This window comes from Sinocyclocheilus rhinocerous, unplaced genomic scaffold (assembly GCF_001515625.1).
Source record: "Sinocyclocheilus rhinocerous isolate Xijiao unplaced genomic scaffold, SAMN03320098_v1.1 scaffold2448, whole genome shotgun sequence".
Lineage (NCBI taxonomy): Eukaryota > Metazoa > Chordata > Actinopteri > Cypriniformes > Cyprinidae > Sinocyclocheilus > Sinocyclocheilus rhinocerous.
Window position 1 is genome coordinate 85,821 of NW_015627540.1, and position 16,377 is coordinate 102,197.

The following is a 16,377-nucleotide window of genomic DNA, read 5'->3' on the forward strand; positions in this document are numbered from 1 at the left end:
AATGTTAAACATTCAGTATTAACGCCTGTATAGCTGATGTGCGCGAGCTGATTAACAAAGCACGCTGAGTGGATTGAGCGCGCGCAGATGCGCGAGCTTGTCGAGTGAATATACCTTTCTCACAGACATCACTGGAAAGTTTGTAGTTCAGTCGGATATGTCCGCGCGAGTAGATTACATACAAAGTCAATGCAAAGACGCAAATAGACGCGAATTCGCGCCAGGAGATGCGAATGACGCGAATTGGGCGACGCGATTGCCGCAAACTCGCAATATACCCCTTAAATAACATCTTCTGTGCATGTTGAAAAATTTCAACTCGAGCGGAAACTTATTGACACATCCATTTTAACATGTCTGGTTGTATCAGAAAATGGAGGGGAGCATTATGCAATGTTTTTTTTTCATGCGACTGACACGAAATTAAACATCCTGGGAGTAATCTAGAGAGCGATAACAGGATCAGGGGCATGTTTAGTTTTGGGGCCCCTTGGTAGAATTTTTTGGATTGGATTTCACATTTTGGTAGAAATAGATAAATTCCCATCGGAAGAAATCTGGACCGCGGGGGCCCCATGCAATTGCGTGGGTTGCGTAATGCCTAAACACAAAGACGCAAATAGACGCGAATTCGCGCCGGGAGATGCGAATGACGCGAATTGGGCGACGCGATTGCCGCAAACTCGCAATATACCCCTTAAATAACATCTTCTGTGCATGTTGAAAAATTTCAACTCGAGCGGAAACTTATTGACACATCCATTTTAACATGTCTGGTTGTATCAGAAAATGGAGGGGAGCATTATGCAATGTTTTTTTTTCATGCGACTGACACGAAATTAAACATCCTGGGAGTAATCTAGAGAGCGATAACAGGATCAGGGGCATGTTTAGTTTTGGGGCCCCTTGGTAGAATTTTTTGGATTGGATTTCACATTTTGGTAGAAATAGATAAATTCCCATCGGAAGAAATCTGGACCGCGGGGGCCCCATGCAATTGCGTGGGTTGCGTAATGCCTAAACACACTACTGAACGCAATGTGAATATTCGCTTTGCATTTGTTGTGCACACACCATTACGGGTTTGGAACACCATGAGGTTGATGATGACAGAATTATCATTTCTAGGTGAACTATCCCTTTAATTAACCATAATATGTGATAAACAAGTATAAGGCAAGCAGGATGTGTGAAAGATGTTGCTTTGTAGCAGATTCTGTGCAGCCACAGAAACAACAGCTGTTGCCATGGCATAACTCACTGCTGTCAGAGACAAAAGATGTTACAAGAAATAATACGTCAATAACCGGCTGCTACAAAACACAGTAACTCAATTTTAGTGGAATGCAGGATTGCTTCATATCCCAGTGATTTTGAAATCCGGTTCTGATTTAAAGGAAAAGCATGTTTTAGCAGGAAACGTACAAGTGCAGCAGGAATATGAATATGGCAAAACTTGTTTCACTTGATCATTTCAGTCGAGAAGCCAGTGAAAGTCTTTTGATTTTTGAAAGTGTATGAGCAAATCCCTCAAACTAGATCAGTCAATGTGCTCTTTGAACCTGGAGCTGCTAATATTTGCAGTATTTTCCCCATTACGTCTTGAGGAGGGGGAGAAAGAGAGAGACAAACAGACTAAACACCTTTTGGCAGCAGTTCCAGCTTCACATTATGCAAGCTCAGAGTGTTTGGAGGCAGTGCCAGCACAGCATGAAACAACTTATGAAACATTAACACAGAGAACAAGACAAAAGAGGGGAAAAAGATGCAGGGGCAGTGAGGAAGGAATGGGTGAGGCGTGTGGAACAGGGATGGATGGGATGAAAAGAAAGACGAGACAATGGAAAATGTTTTAATGGCACAAATCATGAGCAGTCATTCCATGGGAAATGGGAAAATAGGTTGGTGACTGAGTTAAAAGTGCTCTTTAAGTCCATCTTGGTAATGCAGTCAGGCAGCAGTTTTCTAGTCTTAAGTACAGCTCCAATATGACAGAACAAGACAGAAATTCCCTTGTCTGTTTGTCAAGATTACACTGACAGATGGACTGATATTAATTTAATCTTTCAAATGTTTTGATAAATGACAAATTGCACTATTTGGTGGGTCTTTAAAACACGCAACAATGGTATTTAAATATATTTTATTTAAAAATAACTTTTTGCTTTCAAAAGTGCAGCTTTTAGAAATAAATTCGAAAGAAATAAATGTATTACCATTTATATCTCATAAATAACAATAGTAATACTATAAGTAAAAATACATAACATGCTTTAGCAACTTTTTTTAAGATTAATAAAATGTATTAGTATTAATATTACTGTTGTTGTATGCAAATTATCATGTAGATATTGTGTGAAAATCCTAATAATTAAATCAGAAAATTTCAAACTGGTTAATGGGCATTCAAACATAAATACAAAGTTCTGTCATGAAACTCTAGATGGCGCAGGCTCTAAATCAATCTGATATAATCACGTCATCATTCACATGGCACAGCTCGCTGGTTTCTTTTCGCATCAGCAGCCAATGTGCTTGCTGCTCAACATTCGAATACTTGGCTAGTACTTGCTGTAGCAGTTGCAGCATGCTTCAGAAACCCTCCACCTTCCCCAGCTCCACCTGTATAGATCTGCTACGGGGTAATGTCATTTATGTTATACACAGGGAGGGGCCTGACTGTGAGAACGGCTTGATTTAAGAAAGGGGAAATGATTTAACGAGATTAATAAAAAAAAAAACACTGCGTGGATTTTTATCATTATAGGGTGGTTGTGTACACACACTGCCAACACACATTTCAGATCAAACAACTTGTAAAGTGCATGTAGCATCCGATGACCCCTTTAAAGGTAACTTACTGCTCTAAAAAGCTTTGTAAAGTATAACTTTTAGAAATAAATTTGATAAAAATAAGTTAGTGACCATGTATATATCATAACTCTGCATAAAATACATTATATGCATTAGAATAGAAAAATCTTATCAAATTAAACAAGAATAATATTTAAATTAATGTCTGATTAAATGTGTTTTTTCTACAAACAACAAACAAACAAATCAAACAAAAAAATCTTTAGTGTGTCAGTCAAAATAATAATTTATCACCAATAAATATAAAATAACCAATAAAATTTGGCAAATATCATATATTTAGTTATTTTAGCTTAAAAAAGATATGATATATTAATTCAATATTAAAAAACATAATTTTACTGGAAGCAGCTGACCATTACATGCAAAGAACAGAATCGTGTCTCAAACAGCTTTATGCATCTACTGCAAATTAAACAAGAAAACATGGCGTGTGTCAGAAGAGGCACGGAATCGATCCAGCTCAGAAAAAAAAGAATAAATAGCAGAGTGTACATGCAGAGAGTCTTTGGCCTTATCTACTGTAGCTAAATGTCAGATATGAAAATGAGTATTGTATGCAGTGGAGGGGGATGGCGAGGATGGCGAGGGTGGCGGGGTGGGGGAGGCCAGGTCGGAAGGTCAATGCAAGACTGAAACAGTCACTTGTGTGTCTGAACAATCCCTCTATCGATCAGTGTTGAAGGAGTGGGCAGAGGACAGGCCCAAATAGTTACAGGCCCTATAGAGAAGGGCAGGGTTCACTGACCTCTCATTCTTTCCATCGGAGTGTCTGTGATCTGTCTGCTTGTTCAGCTCTGCAGAGCATATAGTTTCTGTCAAGACACTGTATGACCATTGTACTGTTTTCAATTACACTGTAACTCATACATATTAGGATTTTGGTGTGTACATCTGTGTATATATGGCCCATGTCTTTTTCATAAATAGTAATATACAACCATGGTTAAACATTTACATTCATTTGTGTTTTCCAGTTGTATTTAGTATATATTATTTGTTGCTCTATAGTGACCCTGATTGCATTTTTGGCAAATGTTTAGAATATTCAAATGTTGTGTTGATAGAAGCTTACAGTCCCAAACCAAGTTTCCCTTACAGTCGATTCATCCTTCAAGACTGCATATGCTAAACAATAACCAATAATATTTTTTTAATATTATCTCTTTATTCTTTAAAACTAAAATCTGCTGTGAATATGTATCATTTAATTTCATGTTGTCATATGAAGTACCAGTCAGTAAATACTAATTTTAGAACCCAAATTTATACATCACAGCTTCAACTGGAATTGGACCAGTGTTATTTTTCATTCATTCATTCATTTTATTTCATGAATTCATTTTTGTATGTATTTATTTGTTTGTTTGTATCATTGATGTACTATTGTAGGTTTTTAATGTTTTGAATTAGATGTTTATATTTTAAATATATGAACAAATATTTATATTTATATATATTTTTTTCAAATAAAGTTTTTGTTTTGTTTTAGTTCAGTTTTATTTAGTTTAATATTTAGTATTATTGTTTTTAGTAACTTAAAGGAAAATGAGAAACGTTGCCTTGGCAACTAGCTGAAATAAATTACGTTTATTTCAGTTCATTTTTATTTTGAGTAATGAAAATATTTTTAATGTTTGTAGTTGTTTGTAGTAGTTTTAGTTACAGATAACGATAGTAACCCTGAGTCAGATATAACCGAAAAATGACTCTTGATTCAGTGAAGGCGCGTCAGTTGTAAACTTAATAATGGCTCTAAATGATTCAATGAGTGAGATCTGATTCAAACCTTTAGCTCACAAGCAAGTTTAGGGCTGTTTTGTGAATCTGACTCATTAAAAAGAACTAGTTCAAAAGAGTAATTTATTTGTGATTCGGACATCATGGCTTGGCTGTGTTTACTGTTGCATGCAGCAATCAATGGGGAGCACTTGGACCACATATAAATAGATTTCAAATAATGATTTTATAAATATGTATTTTATTGTCGCATCTAGAGCCCTGTTAAAGAGTGTGCAATTTTTTCCAATATAAAATATGTCCTATCCCATGCAGCCTAATGTGCAGCGAAGATTAGCTCTTTCAACAAACAGCATAAAAATCACAAAAAGAAAAGCTCAACCAGAATCAAAAAGTGGCGTGATTTTGTAGATTTTTTTTATTGAAAGCTTCATCAAAAGAAAAATAAACAGAAGTTTAAACCTAACATCCACTGGTCTACAGACACTCTCAGGATCACAGCTCGAGCACATGGGAGGCAAGAAAGTGAAGCAACTCAAGAAATCAACGTAGCATCGTAAAACTCTTCCGCTTTCATATTTCAACAACACCTGTACAAAAAACATTTCCATAAATATTTCTCTATTTCATCTGCCAGTACGTTAGTGTCTAATTGAGGTTTTGCCGTTTGTGTTGAATTTGGTTGAACGTAGTACGCTGTTTCCTGACAGTCCAATGAACGAACGGACATTCGTCATTCAATGACCTCAACCGTGACAGCCAATCAGATGTACAGATAAAAATGCATGGCTTGGACCTCACATCCAATGAATGGGAGCAGAGTTTCTAGCCAGCGAAATCCTTCGAGTGGATGAAAGGTGTTTAGTTTACTAAATTACAGTTGGGATGAGAACTCCATCCTACAGTTAGAAAAACCTTCAGCTTAATCGGACACATTTATTCACTCTTTAATGAAAAGCATGAGGGCTGCAGAGTGTATAACGCTCACGACGTCAACACACACCTCTCGTATGAGGCACCAGCCCGAATTTCCTCTCCATTCCCAAGGCCCTGACCACTTAAATACTGAATGCTTGATAGCAGCGAGCACATGATAAAAAGAACTCTCCAAAAAGACAGTGGATAACAGACACAAAACACAGTGACTTTTTTTTGTAACTTTTTTTTTGTTTAAACAACTGAAAATGAAAAGCTAGCTTGTTGTCCTTACTGAAGCAGTGCTGTTTTGGTCATTACGAACTTGGCATCGCTTTAATCCAAAGTGTCATATCTCACTGCAATGGTCATCACAGAGGATAAAATACACCAACTTTGCTTTAATACTGTCCCCTAGTGGCTAATTGAGATCATTACGTAGTTGTATAGAGGTCATGTTGTAGGAATACAGCGGAAAAAAGACCAAAGCTTTCATGATGATGTTCAAAGTCTCTCGTTGGCGCTTTAATGACAGATGAATTTATTCCCAGTGCACCTCGACAACTCTAATTACCCGACTGTAAAACTAGGAGGCGTATTTATGAGCCATATGTCAATGAAGGCAGCAAAGACGGTTCATAATTCACCATGTGTATTGAAACTGTTAATATAGCGCTTTCCTATCAGATTACATCAAAATAACATCTACTTCATGGTAAATAACGGACAGCAGCCTTGTTTTTATGTTAAAGTATAGTCTGTCCAAAAATGACAATTCTGTCATTTAGGCTACTCATGTTGTTCCAAACATGACTTACTTTCTTCTGCGGAAATGCGGAAACCGAAAATGTTTGGTTAACATTGTTCTTCATTTTGACAGAATTTTAATTTCTGGATGGACTACGTTTCCCCTTTCTACTCTTCTGTTTGCTAGTTTCCCCCTTCTGGAATGGGCAGCCTGATAAAAAGAAAGCAGATTTCAGATATGGAAGGTCGAAATGTCACACGTGATATTTCTAACCCTAATTCCGAGCTGTCAAGGCACCTGAGCAACCGCCGAATCCCACGATGATGGGAACCTTAGGCTCTGTCCCAAATGGAGTATATTTGATGTGTATTCGCGATGGTCATCCTGCATCCATGAGACCTTAAAGGGTTACTCCACCCCAAAATGAAAATTTTGTCATTAATCACTTACCCCCAAGTCGTTCCAAACACATAAAAGCTTTGTTTGTCTTCGGAACACAATTTAAAATATTTTGGATGAAAACCGGGAGACTTGTGACTGTCCCATTGACTGCCTAGTAAATTACACTGTCAAGGTCCAGAAAAGTATGAAAGACATCGTCAGAATAGTCCATCTGCCATCAGTGGTTCAACCGTAACGTTATGAAGCGACATGGACTACGTTTCCCCTTTCTACTCTTCTGTTTGCTAGTTTCCCCCTTCTGGAATGGGCAGCCTGATAAAAAGAAAGCAGATTTCAGATATGGAAGGTCGAAATGTCACACGTGATATTTCTAACCCTAATTCCGAGCTGTCAAGGCACCTGAGCAACCGCCGAATCCCACAATGATGGGAACCTTAGGCTCTGTCCCAAATGGAGTATATTTGATGTGTATTCGCGATGGTCATCTTGCATCCATGAGACCTTAAAGGGTTACTCCACCCCAAAATGAAAATTTTGTCATTAATCACTTACCCCCAAGTCGTTCCAAACACATAAAAGCTTTGTTTGTCTTCGGAACACAATTTAAAATATTTTGGATGAAAACCGGGAGACTTGTGCCTGTCCCATTGACTGCCTAGTAAATTACACTGTCAAGGTCCAGAAAAGTATGAAAGACATCGTCAGAATAGTCCATCTGCCATCAGTGGTTCAACCGTAATGTTATGAAGCGACGAGAATACTTTTTGTACGCGAAGAAAACAAAAATAACGACTTTATTCAACAATTCGTCTCCTCTGTGTCTCTCCGCATCACTGTAGCGCCATTTTGGAGAATATATCAGCTGGACGCAAGCAGCGTATGCTATTCTGTATCAGCCGCGCTGCACGGATGCACTGTTTTCGTTCAAATCAAAACGTAAATAAATACATGTAGAAAACGTATCCTTGTGTCGCGGCTGACACAGAATAGCGTACGCAGTTTGCGTTCAGTAGATACTCTCCAAAATGGCGCTACGGTTATGCGGAGAGACACGGAGGAGACCAATTGTTGAATAAAGTCGTTATTTTTGTTTTCTTCGTGTACAAAAAGTATTCTCGTCGCTTCATAACGTTACGGTTGAACCACTGATGGCAGATGGACTATTCTGAAGATGTCTTTCATACTTTTCTGGACCTTGACAGTGTAATTTACTAGGCAGTCAATGGGACAGTCACAAGCCTCCCGGTTTTCATCCAAAATATCTTAAATTGTGTTCCGACGACGAACAAAGCTTTTACGGGTTTGGAAAGTGATTAATGACAAAATTTTCATTTTGGGGTGGAGTATCCCTCTAATGTGTCGCGTTTGAGATTTTAGGATTACTACCTGGAATTACGCCACCAAAATGTGGCCTCGGTCACATGTGCTTTGGGACAGAGCCTTTGTTTTTCAAGTAAAGACTGTCATTTTCACGAGAGATTTCCTATGGCATCCGGTTGATTAAGCAAACCTTGCATATAATATGAGGCATTTCGATTGACGTGACTGCAAATACGGACGGGAGTGCTCAGAACAACATGTTATGCTAATGCTGCTAATTGCGAACGTTTCTCAGCGCCCCTGAAGCAAAGCTTGTGTTTCATGACCTGCAACACATTCTCCTGTGGTTCCTCATGGTAAAATTGCTTTCGATGAGGTAGTGATCTGTACACAGTTTGATTCCTTCCTGTTGAGCGGAAATGATGAAAACGGCCTGGAACTGAACGGACGTGCGACGTGTTTAATATCGACCGACGGTCGGTCGGCGACTGAGAAGGTGCAGCGATAGAGGTATAGTTCATTCAGACGGGCAGACGGGAGATGATTGATGGTTCAGCCGCTCTCTGACGCCCTCTGCTGGGGAGATCACACTCATGAGAATCAGTGATGGTGGTTTTCTGCCTCTCAACTGAATGATTGACATAGATTCTGCAACAAGGAAGGAAGGAAGTTTAAACCCTAAACTACCAATTTGGCCGTCAAGGTCAAACGGATACTTCTGAAACCAAATGATTACGCCAAAAAATCTCAAATAGAAAAAAAGAAACAAAAAAAATCGATCCACTCCACTGTCTTCGAGGGGGGTTTCTTCATCTTTGGTATAAAATATGCCATCCATGGGCTGCATTTGATCCACAGCTAAGAAAGACTAAAGAAATTGTCAACAATTTCCTATTACTATTGCTTTTTGCACACATTTGCTTTTTTTTCCGTTTTGATTTAATCCATAAGCTCTTATCTATTTAGATTTGCACTGCCATTTTTTTTGACTGTTTTAGTTTTCTTTTTCTTTACGCAATGAAACAAGCAAAGCAGGCTAAAAACACCTTAAAGCTCATAAAAAATATTGCAGATAAAAACAATAATGCCATTAAAAATGATCTGCACTACACAATAAACTGCATTTCCCATGATGCAGTGGACTAACATTTTTTCCCTCTGTTTCTAAAAAATGCAACTCTCTTTAATCATCATCATCATCATGACCACAATATTTTTTTTGTCTGTCCTCTCTTTTAAACACAAAGTCACCACTGATAATTTAAAACGTCTCCAGGAGACCTCTCTCTCTCTTTCTTTCTATGCTTTATACAGGTAATTTCCTTTCTTTTTCAGGTCATTTTTACTGCATTCGTCAGTCTGTTCAGTTCAAACAGGAAAAAGTCTTAGATGTTTCTTGAAATTAAGGCAACAAAGATGAAAAAACATTGATATTCTCTAGAAAACTAAAATCTAACTCATAAAAAAAGAAAAGTAATAGTAGCTTAGAATCCGAGGAAGACTTCTTTTGCTCCTTCTCTCATTGTTTTACAAGAACGTGCTTCCTCGTCTAATAGAAAAACCCACTGTTTCTGAAAACCTACCTGCACATTCAAAAAAAGAATAGGAAAACTTGTACTTGTTTGAATTCGTTCACTTCATGAAGGTAAAGTTTTTCGGGTAGCCGATTAACAGTAGGCTAGATCTCCCAGACTGCATTTCTCTCATTTCCGGTCTGGTTGTGAGTTCTCCAAAGGTCCTCTGGTGTGGGCCAGGTGTTAAATAAATTGTTTGTTTGTTGTAGTTGTTTTTTTTAGATGCTTGTGCAAAAGTAGACACAAACGTGTTTTCCTATCTCTTGCGCTCTGTCTTCAATGTTCCCTCGTTGCAGTCCCCCAGTCTCAAGGCAACGCAGTCACCTCAACGCCCCCCTCCTCCTCTGGTTATCTGAACCAATGAGAAAGTCAGACAGTTTGAAAAGCATACTATATGAATAATGCATTATCACCTATTCCTGATGGCCCATTAACAATGGCATTTATTGAGCTAAATATAAGACCATATCATGAATTCAGCTTGCCTCCAGTTAACACAGCGATATTTTTAAGTTATAAAAAGGTTGTGATAATATTTTAAACCTACATTCTTAATACAAAAGATGCACTTTTTAAAAATGTTTTTTTTTACAATGTTGCAGAATACTGTTATGAAGTTGCAAGCACTGAAACATATTAGGAACCTCACGACTGTGCTACAATGTGGCCTGGTTGTGTTCAGGTGTCTTCACTTCATTTTTTGAAACATCTTATTCAAATGTACAGATTATGTTATTTTCAAATCGAAATAAAATGTTTTACATAGGTTTCAGTATTGTTTTAGTACAAAAAACACATTATATGGATGTTTTGTGGTTTGTTATTTCACAACATTTCTAAAATGTTTAATTTTGGCTGTATAAAATTTAATTCGGGACCATAATGTAACCTTTTATTTATACTATGTCCAAAAGTTTGGTGTTGGTAAGATTTCTTAAATGTTTTAAACAAAGCCTCATCAGCATCTATTTGATCAAAAATACAGTAAAATATTTACATTGTGAAATATTATTATAATTTAAAATGACTGTGTTTCTATTTTAATATATTTTAAAATATAATATATTCATGTGCTGGCAAAGCTGAATTTTCAGAAGCCACTACTCCAGTCTTCAGTATTACATGATCCTTCAGAAATCATTTATTTGGTGCTCAAGAAACATTTATTATTATCAACGTTGAAAACAGTTGTGCTGCTTAATATTTCTGTATAAACTGTGATACATTTTACAGCATTTATTTGAAATGAACTACCACTTTTGATCATTTTAATGCATCCTTTCTGAATAAAAGTATTTATTTCTTCTTTATAATTCTGGAATTGGTTATTTTTGGCCATTTAAAGCAAAACGTAAACTGTACGTCCGGTTTGCACATTTAAATGATTTGCAATCATTACGCATATGGTTTCTTTTCAAAATGTTGCACTGCAATGTTTCACCTAACTGCAACCAAAATGCAATGTTGTAAAAGCGTTGTGTACTTGCGGAGTCATGCATATGAAAACAAGACACATTGTCCCTATTTGTCTTATCAATGTGAAGTGTTTCTCAAACTCACTTAGCGGGCTGAAAAGTGTAGGTGGGCGCGTGATCGCTGGTGTTGTCCATGCCCAGAGGCTGCTGCTGACCGCTGGCGTCCTGCGATGAGGGCGGAATGCTCTGTGGAGAAGCCTCCGTCACCACTCCCTGGAAGGATATGATGTCATAATTACAGGATGTCCCCTCACAAGAAACAAAAAATACCTTTTAACCTCCTCCAAAAAGAGGCCTTAGGGCTGCGTTGGTACTCAGACCAGAATGAACTTAAAGACGCGCTCCAGACTGGAGTCAGGCCTTGTAAAGCTGAATTAAAAGGCACTAAGGAAGTTGTGGGCGGATTTTGGCCCGAGGCGACTGATCTCCACGTTTTCAATTAGCAGAGCTCATCTAATCAGTTGGACCAGTGAATGGATTTGCAGTCACCCAGAAACTCACCTCCACTGAGACAGCTGAGGCAGGCACCGCAGTGTACTGGGGAATGTAGGTCCCCTGCATAGGAGCAGCAGCCGCAGTCATGTACTGCAACGAAACATACACAGACACACTTCATACACACACGCAGCAAACAAAACTATGCATAGCATGGAATTTAAATTGTGACCAAACGTCGGCCGAGCTGCTGCCTCATCTTACAGTGCAATTGATGGTACTAATACATCAAAAGCTATTTTGCCAAGTGACCACTACAGATATACAGCGCCCCTAAAGGGACATTGTGATGTAAAAATATGACATGGGAGAACAAATTATTTATTTCCATGCATTTTGCACACAAAATACTTGCATTTTTGCAGAGAAACTTTTGTTGACTGGCGATGGAAATAATATGAGATGTAATGCTTATGATAAGGAGGGGGAACACAAAACTTTTTCAAGTGAACACAAAAGCATTGAAGTATAATTTTTCCTCCCATCTCATATTTTTTTCCCATCATCATGTCTCTTTAGGGGCTCCATACAGGAAGAAGAATCTTGTTGAGATGTTGAGATTTTCACTGCTTCTATTAGTTGAATCCTTTTGCATTTTCCTTCAATTTAGGCGCTACTAGAAATGAATGATTGTACTTTTACTCATTACATTTACAATGATTTACAAGTTCATTTGGACCTTAAAAATATAAAGTACATATTTCACTGCTCATAATGATGTAAATCTATCCTCTTCTTAAACATTTATATATTTTCTTTCTTGCTGAGTTGTATCTTCACTCAATGAAATCAATGTCAATGTAAGAGGTAAAAAATTCTATAACTTGCTATGAAAATACAATAGTGACTTAACCTAAAATAATGTTTTTTTAAAAAAATAAAAAACCAATGTTAAATAAAAGCTTGAGTGCAAACAGGTTCAGTAATCAGTTTACAAACTAGTGGCATTTTAGTATTTATATACTATTATACTTTATAGTACTATACAGTAAATATTTTGAATTTAGTTTGAGTTTAATAAGCTTATGCAATTTCTATTCAGCTGTAATTTATTGCTATTTCAGTTTTAGTCATTTTAGTACTTCAACTTGAACTCGTTTCAGTTGGTTGCAAAGTCAATAGTTCTCATTTTCATAATCCATCTAATATTTTAGTTTTAGTTTTAATTAACAATAGCAACACTGCTACACACAACTTTATTCAAATGTCTAACAGCTATAAAATCGGATTGGCCAGTATCAGGTAAAAGGTTTCAGGATATTTGTTCTCTTAATTAAGTTCAAAGAATAAAGTTTCACCTTTTTAAATGACCTTTTACTTTGAAATACCCAAGTACAAATCAATGTAACACTTTATTTACTTTCACTCAGGTATGTTTTTGGCTAGATACAGTACTTTTAATTGAGTACAATACTGACACAGTAGCCATATTTTATTTCCCGGTCCTTTTACACCCCTGAGTAGAGCTAAACTTCCTTGTTCTTTTTTCCATAACAGTTTGCAAACTTTTAATTAGCATTTCACTTTCTTCTTCGGCTCCTCTGCGATTCAGACCGGCAGAAGGTGAACAGGCCGTGCAATGAAGGCAGCGGACACACTCACAGTGCCAGAGGTACCCAGGGACAGGTGGTTCATCTGCTGGGTGAGGGGTCCCATCATGTTAGCGGGCTGCATGGAGATGGTGTGGTCCATGGCTGGGGTTATCACAGCACCCTACACACATGTACAAACACAAACACACACTGTTACAGGTCAAACCGCAAGAAGTATGGGAGAGGAAATGAGCTACCATTCAACAATACATCTGGATGACTTAATTAGAGTCAACGGCCTGATCACACAGCCATGCTCTCCACAAAAATCCCTCTCCTTCTTTCACTCATCTCATTGGCCCGTACAGCCGCAGCTGGGCCCTATTATGAGGGCCAGACGTGAGCTGTTCCACTTCAACAAGTGAAATAATGCGATCCAAATGCGAGTCATACATACTTCTGCAGAGATGATGCATTGCTCACTTAACAGCAGAGCTGCTCCACACCGCGTGTGTGTTTACGTTTCAGGCACGCTGGGATGAGAGTGCTAACACATGTGAAGTACAGACAAACGAGAGAGAGGAGTCTGCAATTTGCAACCGCTGACCTGAGCTATCATCTGATGCCATCACATGACCGCTTCCACAGAACTAGGCCAGAGACGTACGCACACGCTCATTCTCACATGCCAGCTTGATTAGGATTAATCTTTCCGAGGAGACCCTCCGTCAAATAGTTTGTCAGAAAGTTCAATTCTTCTCAGATGGTTTGGCTGAGGCTGGGATGATGAGAAACCATTGTGCCGTGTACAACTCTGCTTACAGTTTATGAGGGACTCTTTCCTTGAGTTTAAGACTTATGAAGTAGTGATTGTCTCACAGGAGTTTGAATTCATCTGTCCTGACCACAGAGTTACTTTAAGTCAACATGAAATCAAAATGAACCCATTTACTGACCCAACGCACATTCTCGACCTTTTTATTCATTAGATTAGATTAGATTCATTAGAGCACGATGTTCTACAGTAAATGTTTGTCTTCGTGATTTTCATTGCAATTCACTTTTATCCAACAAAGATATATTAAATTGATCAATAGTGACTAAAGAGATTTAGTTGCGAACATTTGCATTTCAAATAAATGCTGTTCATTTGAACTTTGTAATCCTGAAAAAAAAAAATATCTAAAATATATTAAGCAACACAGCTATTTCAACATTGATAACAAGAAATGCTTCTTAAGCAGCAGATCAGTGTATTAAAATGATTCCTGAAGCATCCTGTGACACTGAAGACTGGAGTAATGGCTGCTGAAATGCTGTGCAATCACAAGAACATATGACAATGCATTAAAATAGAAAACTATGGGATATCGTCATTTATAAATGACGCTAAGACAATTGAATTTAAAATACAATATTAATGTTCAACCAACAAAATTTTATTTTAGTGATGTCAAATGACATCCCCTTCAACCAGTAACCACATTTTTGGTAACTAAGTAGTAAAGGAGACATTAGCACATGTTAGGTCACATGCTCTCAAGGCTCCATAGTGAGCTCATTTTATAAATTAAACATTGTTTCTAGTTCATATAAAATAAAATATGCTGTATAAATACATATTCTCTGTGAGAGCAGAGCCCAAAGCTCGTGGCCAGTGGTGTTCGGACTGGAGTTTGAACCTCTGCTTAATGATATAAACGGGAATCACCCACGCAATGGTTCTGAGCAGTGGGGGCGTCCCGGGGCTCGAGTTGCTTGGGTCAAATGCCCAAATAAGGAGATGAATGCTAGGATTACGAGGTAAAGGAGTTTGTGCTGAACTGTGAGGAGGGTTCAGCATCCTTCGCCAGGAAGTCTATTCCTAATATGTACATGTTTTTCTGTACATGTGGCCATTTTATACAAAACACATGTTCTTGGCCAAAACATCCTGTATGGGTATGTCACCCTATCCTCATTGGTTAAGAGGGTGAAACTCCCCTCGACATATGCCTATATAAGATCTGTATTTCTATGAATAAATTGAAGTATTGAGAATACCATTTGAATGTGTGTTTTCTTGCTTCCCGGCCGTATATCTACACTTTAAGGGACTGAGAAGTTTTCAAGGTGGCAAAGAGAATCTATAGGGACCGATTGTTAATTTCTAACACAATCAAATATAGCAGCACAAGTAAAAAAATTAATGTTCATAAAGGTTTTTTATGTTTTTTTTGAAACAGTAAGACATTTTCACTTCTTTTCAGATAGTGAAAAAGCATTTTGGTTGTGTGTGAAGTTTCAGACAATTTGCCAAAAATAATTGACCCTAATGGGACAAAGTCAGTTATAAATGAAGGATCCCTAAAAAAAGGTCAAAGGTCAGATGAAGAGAACACATTTTGGAAAATGATTTTACTCCTAAATATATGTAAAATATAAAGTCAATAATTTTTTACGCTGTAAAGTCATAATTACTCCTATTGTAATACAATTTCACAATTAGACTTGTGCCGGTATTCGGTAAAAAACAGCCATTCAGATTTGTGTAGCAAATGTAGCAAATGTAGCTATTGCTCATTGTGAATGTTAATGCATTAACTAAGGTTAACTAGGACCGATTGTTAATTTCTAACACAATCAAATATAGCAGCACAAGTAAAAAAATTAATGTTCATAAAGGTTTTTTATGTTTTTTTTGAAACAGTAAGACATTTTCACTTCTTTTCAGATAGTGAAAAAGCATTTTGGTTGTGTGTGAAGTTTCAGACAATTTGCCAAAAATAATTGACCCTAATGGGACAAAGTCAGTTATAAATGAAGGATCCCTAAAAAAAGGTCAAAGGTCAGATGAAGAGAACACATTTTGGAAAATGATTTTACTCCTAAATATATGTAAAATATAAAGTCAATAATTTTTTACGCTGTAAAGTCATAATTACTCCTATTGTAATACAATTTCACAATTAGACTTGTGCCGGTATTCGGTAATACGATATATCACGGTAATGAATATGCACGATATTGTTATCTTGGGCACTTCTAAATACCGTGAATAATTATATATTACAAATTATTCCGAATTTTGAAAGCATTTTAAGAATACTTTTCCCATCAACTGGTCAAAATGCACAACACTGCTGTACGCTGCATGAAAGACGTGTGTGCACTCTGATGTAAATAAGCGCGGACCAGAAGCACATGGCGGAACATGTGAGAGACGCTCTGGATGAAAGCGCACTTTCACTCTCTGACAGCAGATGGCGCTAAACTGCAGAAATAATAATAATAATAATAATAATAATTCATTTAAATGCAGC

General features: G+C 37.4%; 1 protein-coding gene across 2 annotated transcripts in view; it reads right to left on the reverse strand.

Moving 5' to 3' along the window:
• Window positions 1-11,129: 11,129 nt before the first annotated feature.
• The window catches only part of LOC107730162 (RNA-binding motif, single-stranded-interacting protein 3), a 145,430-nt gene continuing 140,182 nt past the window's right edge, over window positions 11,130-16,377 (reverse strand). For both annotated transcript variants that reach the window (XM_016540927.1, XM_016540918.1), the window contains 3 exons: window positions 13,146-13,256; window positions 11,550-11,633; window positions 11,130-11,261 (listed from right to left, as the gene is read on the reverse strand). In XM_016540927.1, coding sequence (XP_016396413.1) covers window positions 11,130-11,261; window positions 11,550-11,633; window positions 13,146-13,256 — 327 coding nt within the window. The remainder of the gene's footprint in view (window positions 11,262-11,549; window positions 11,634-13,145; window positions 13,257-16,377) is intronic.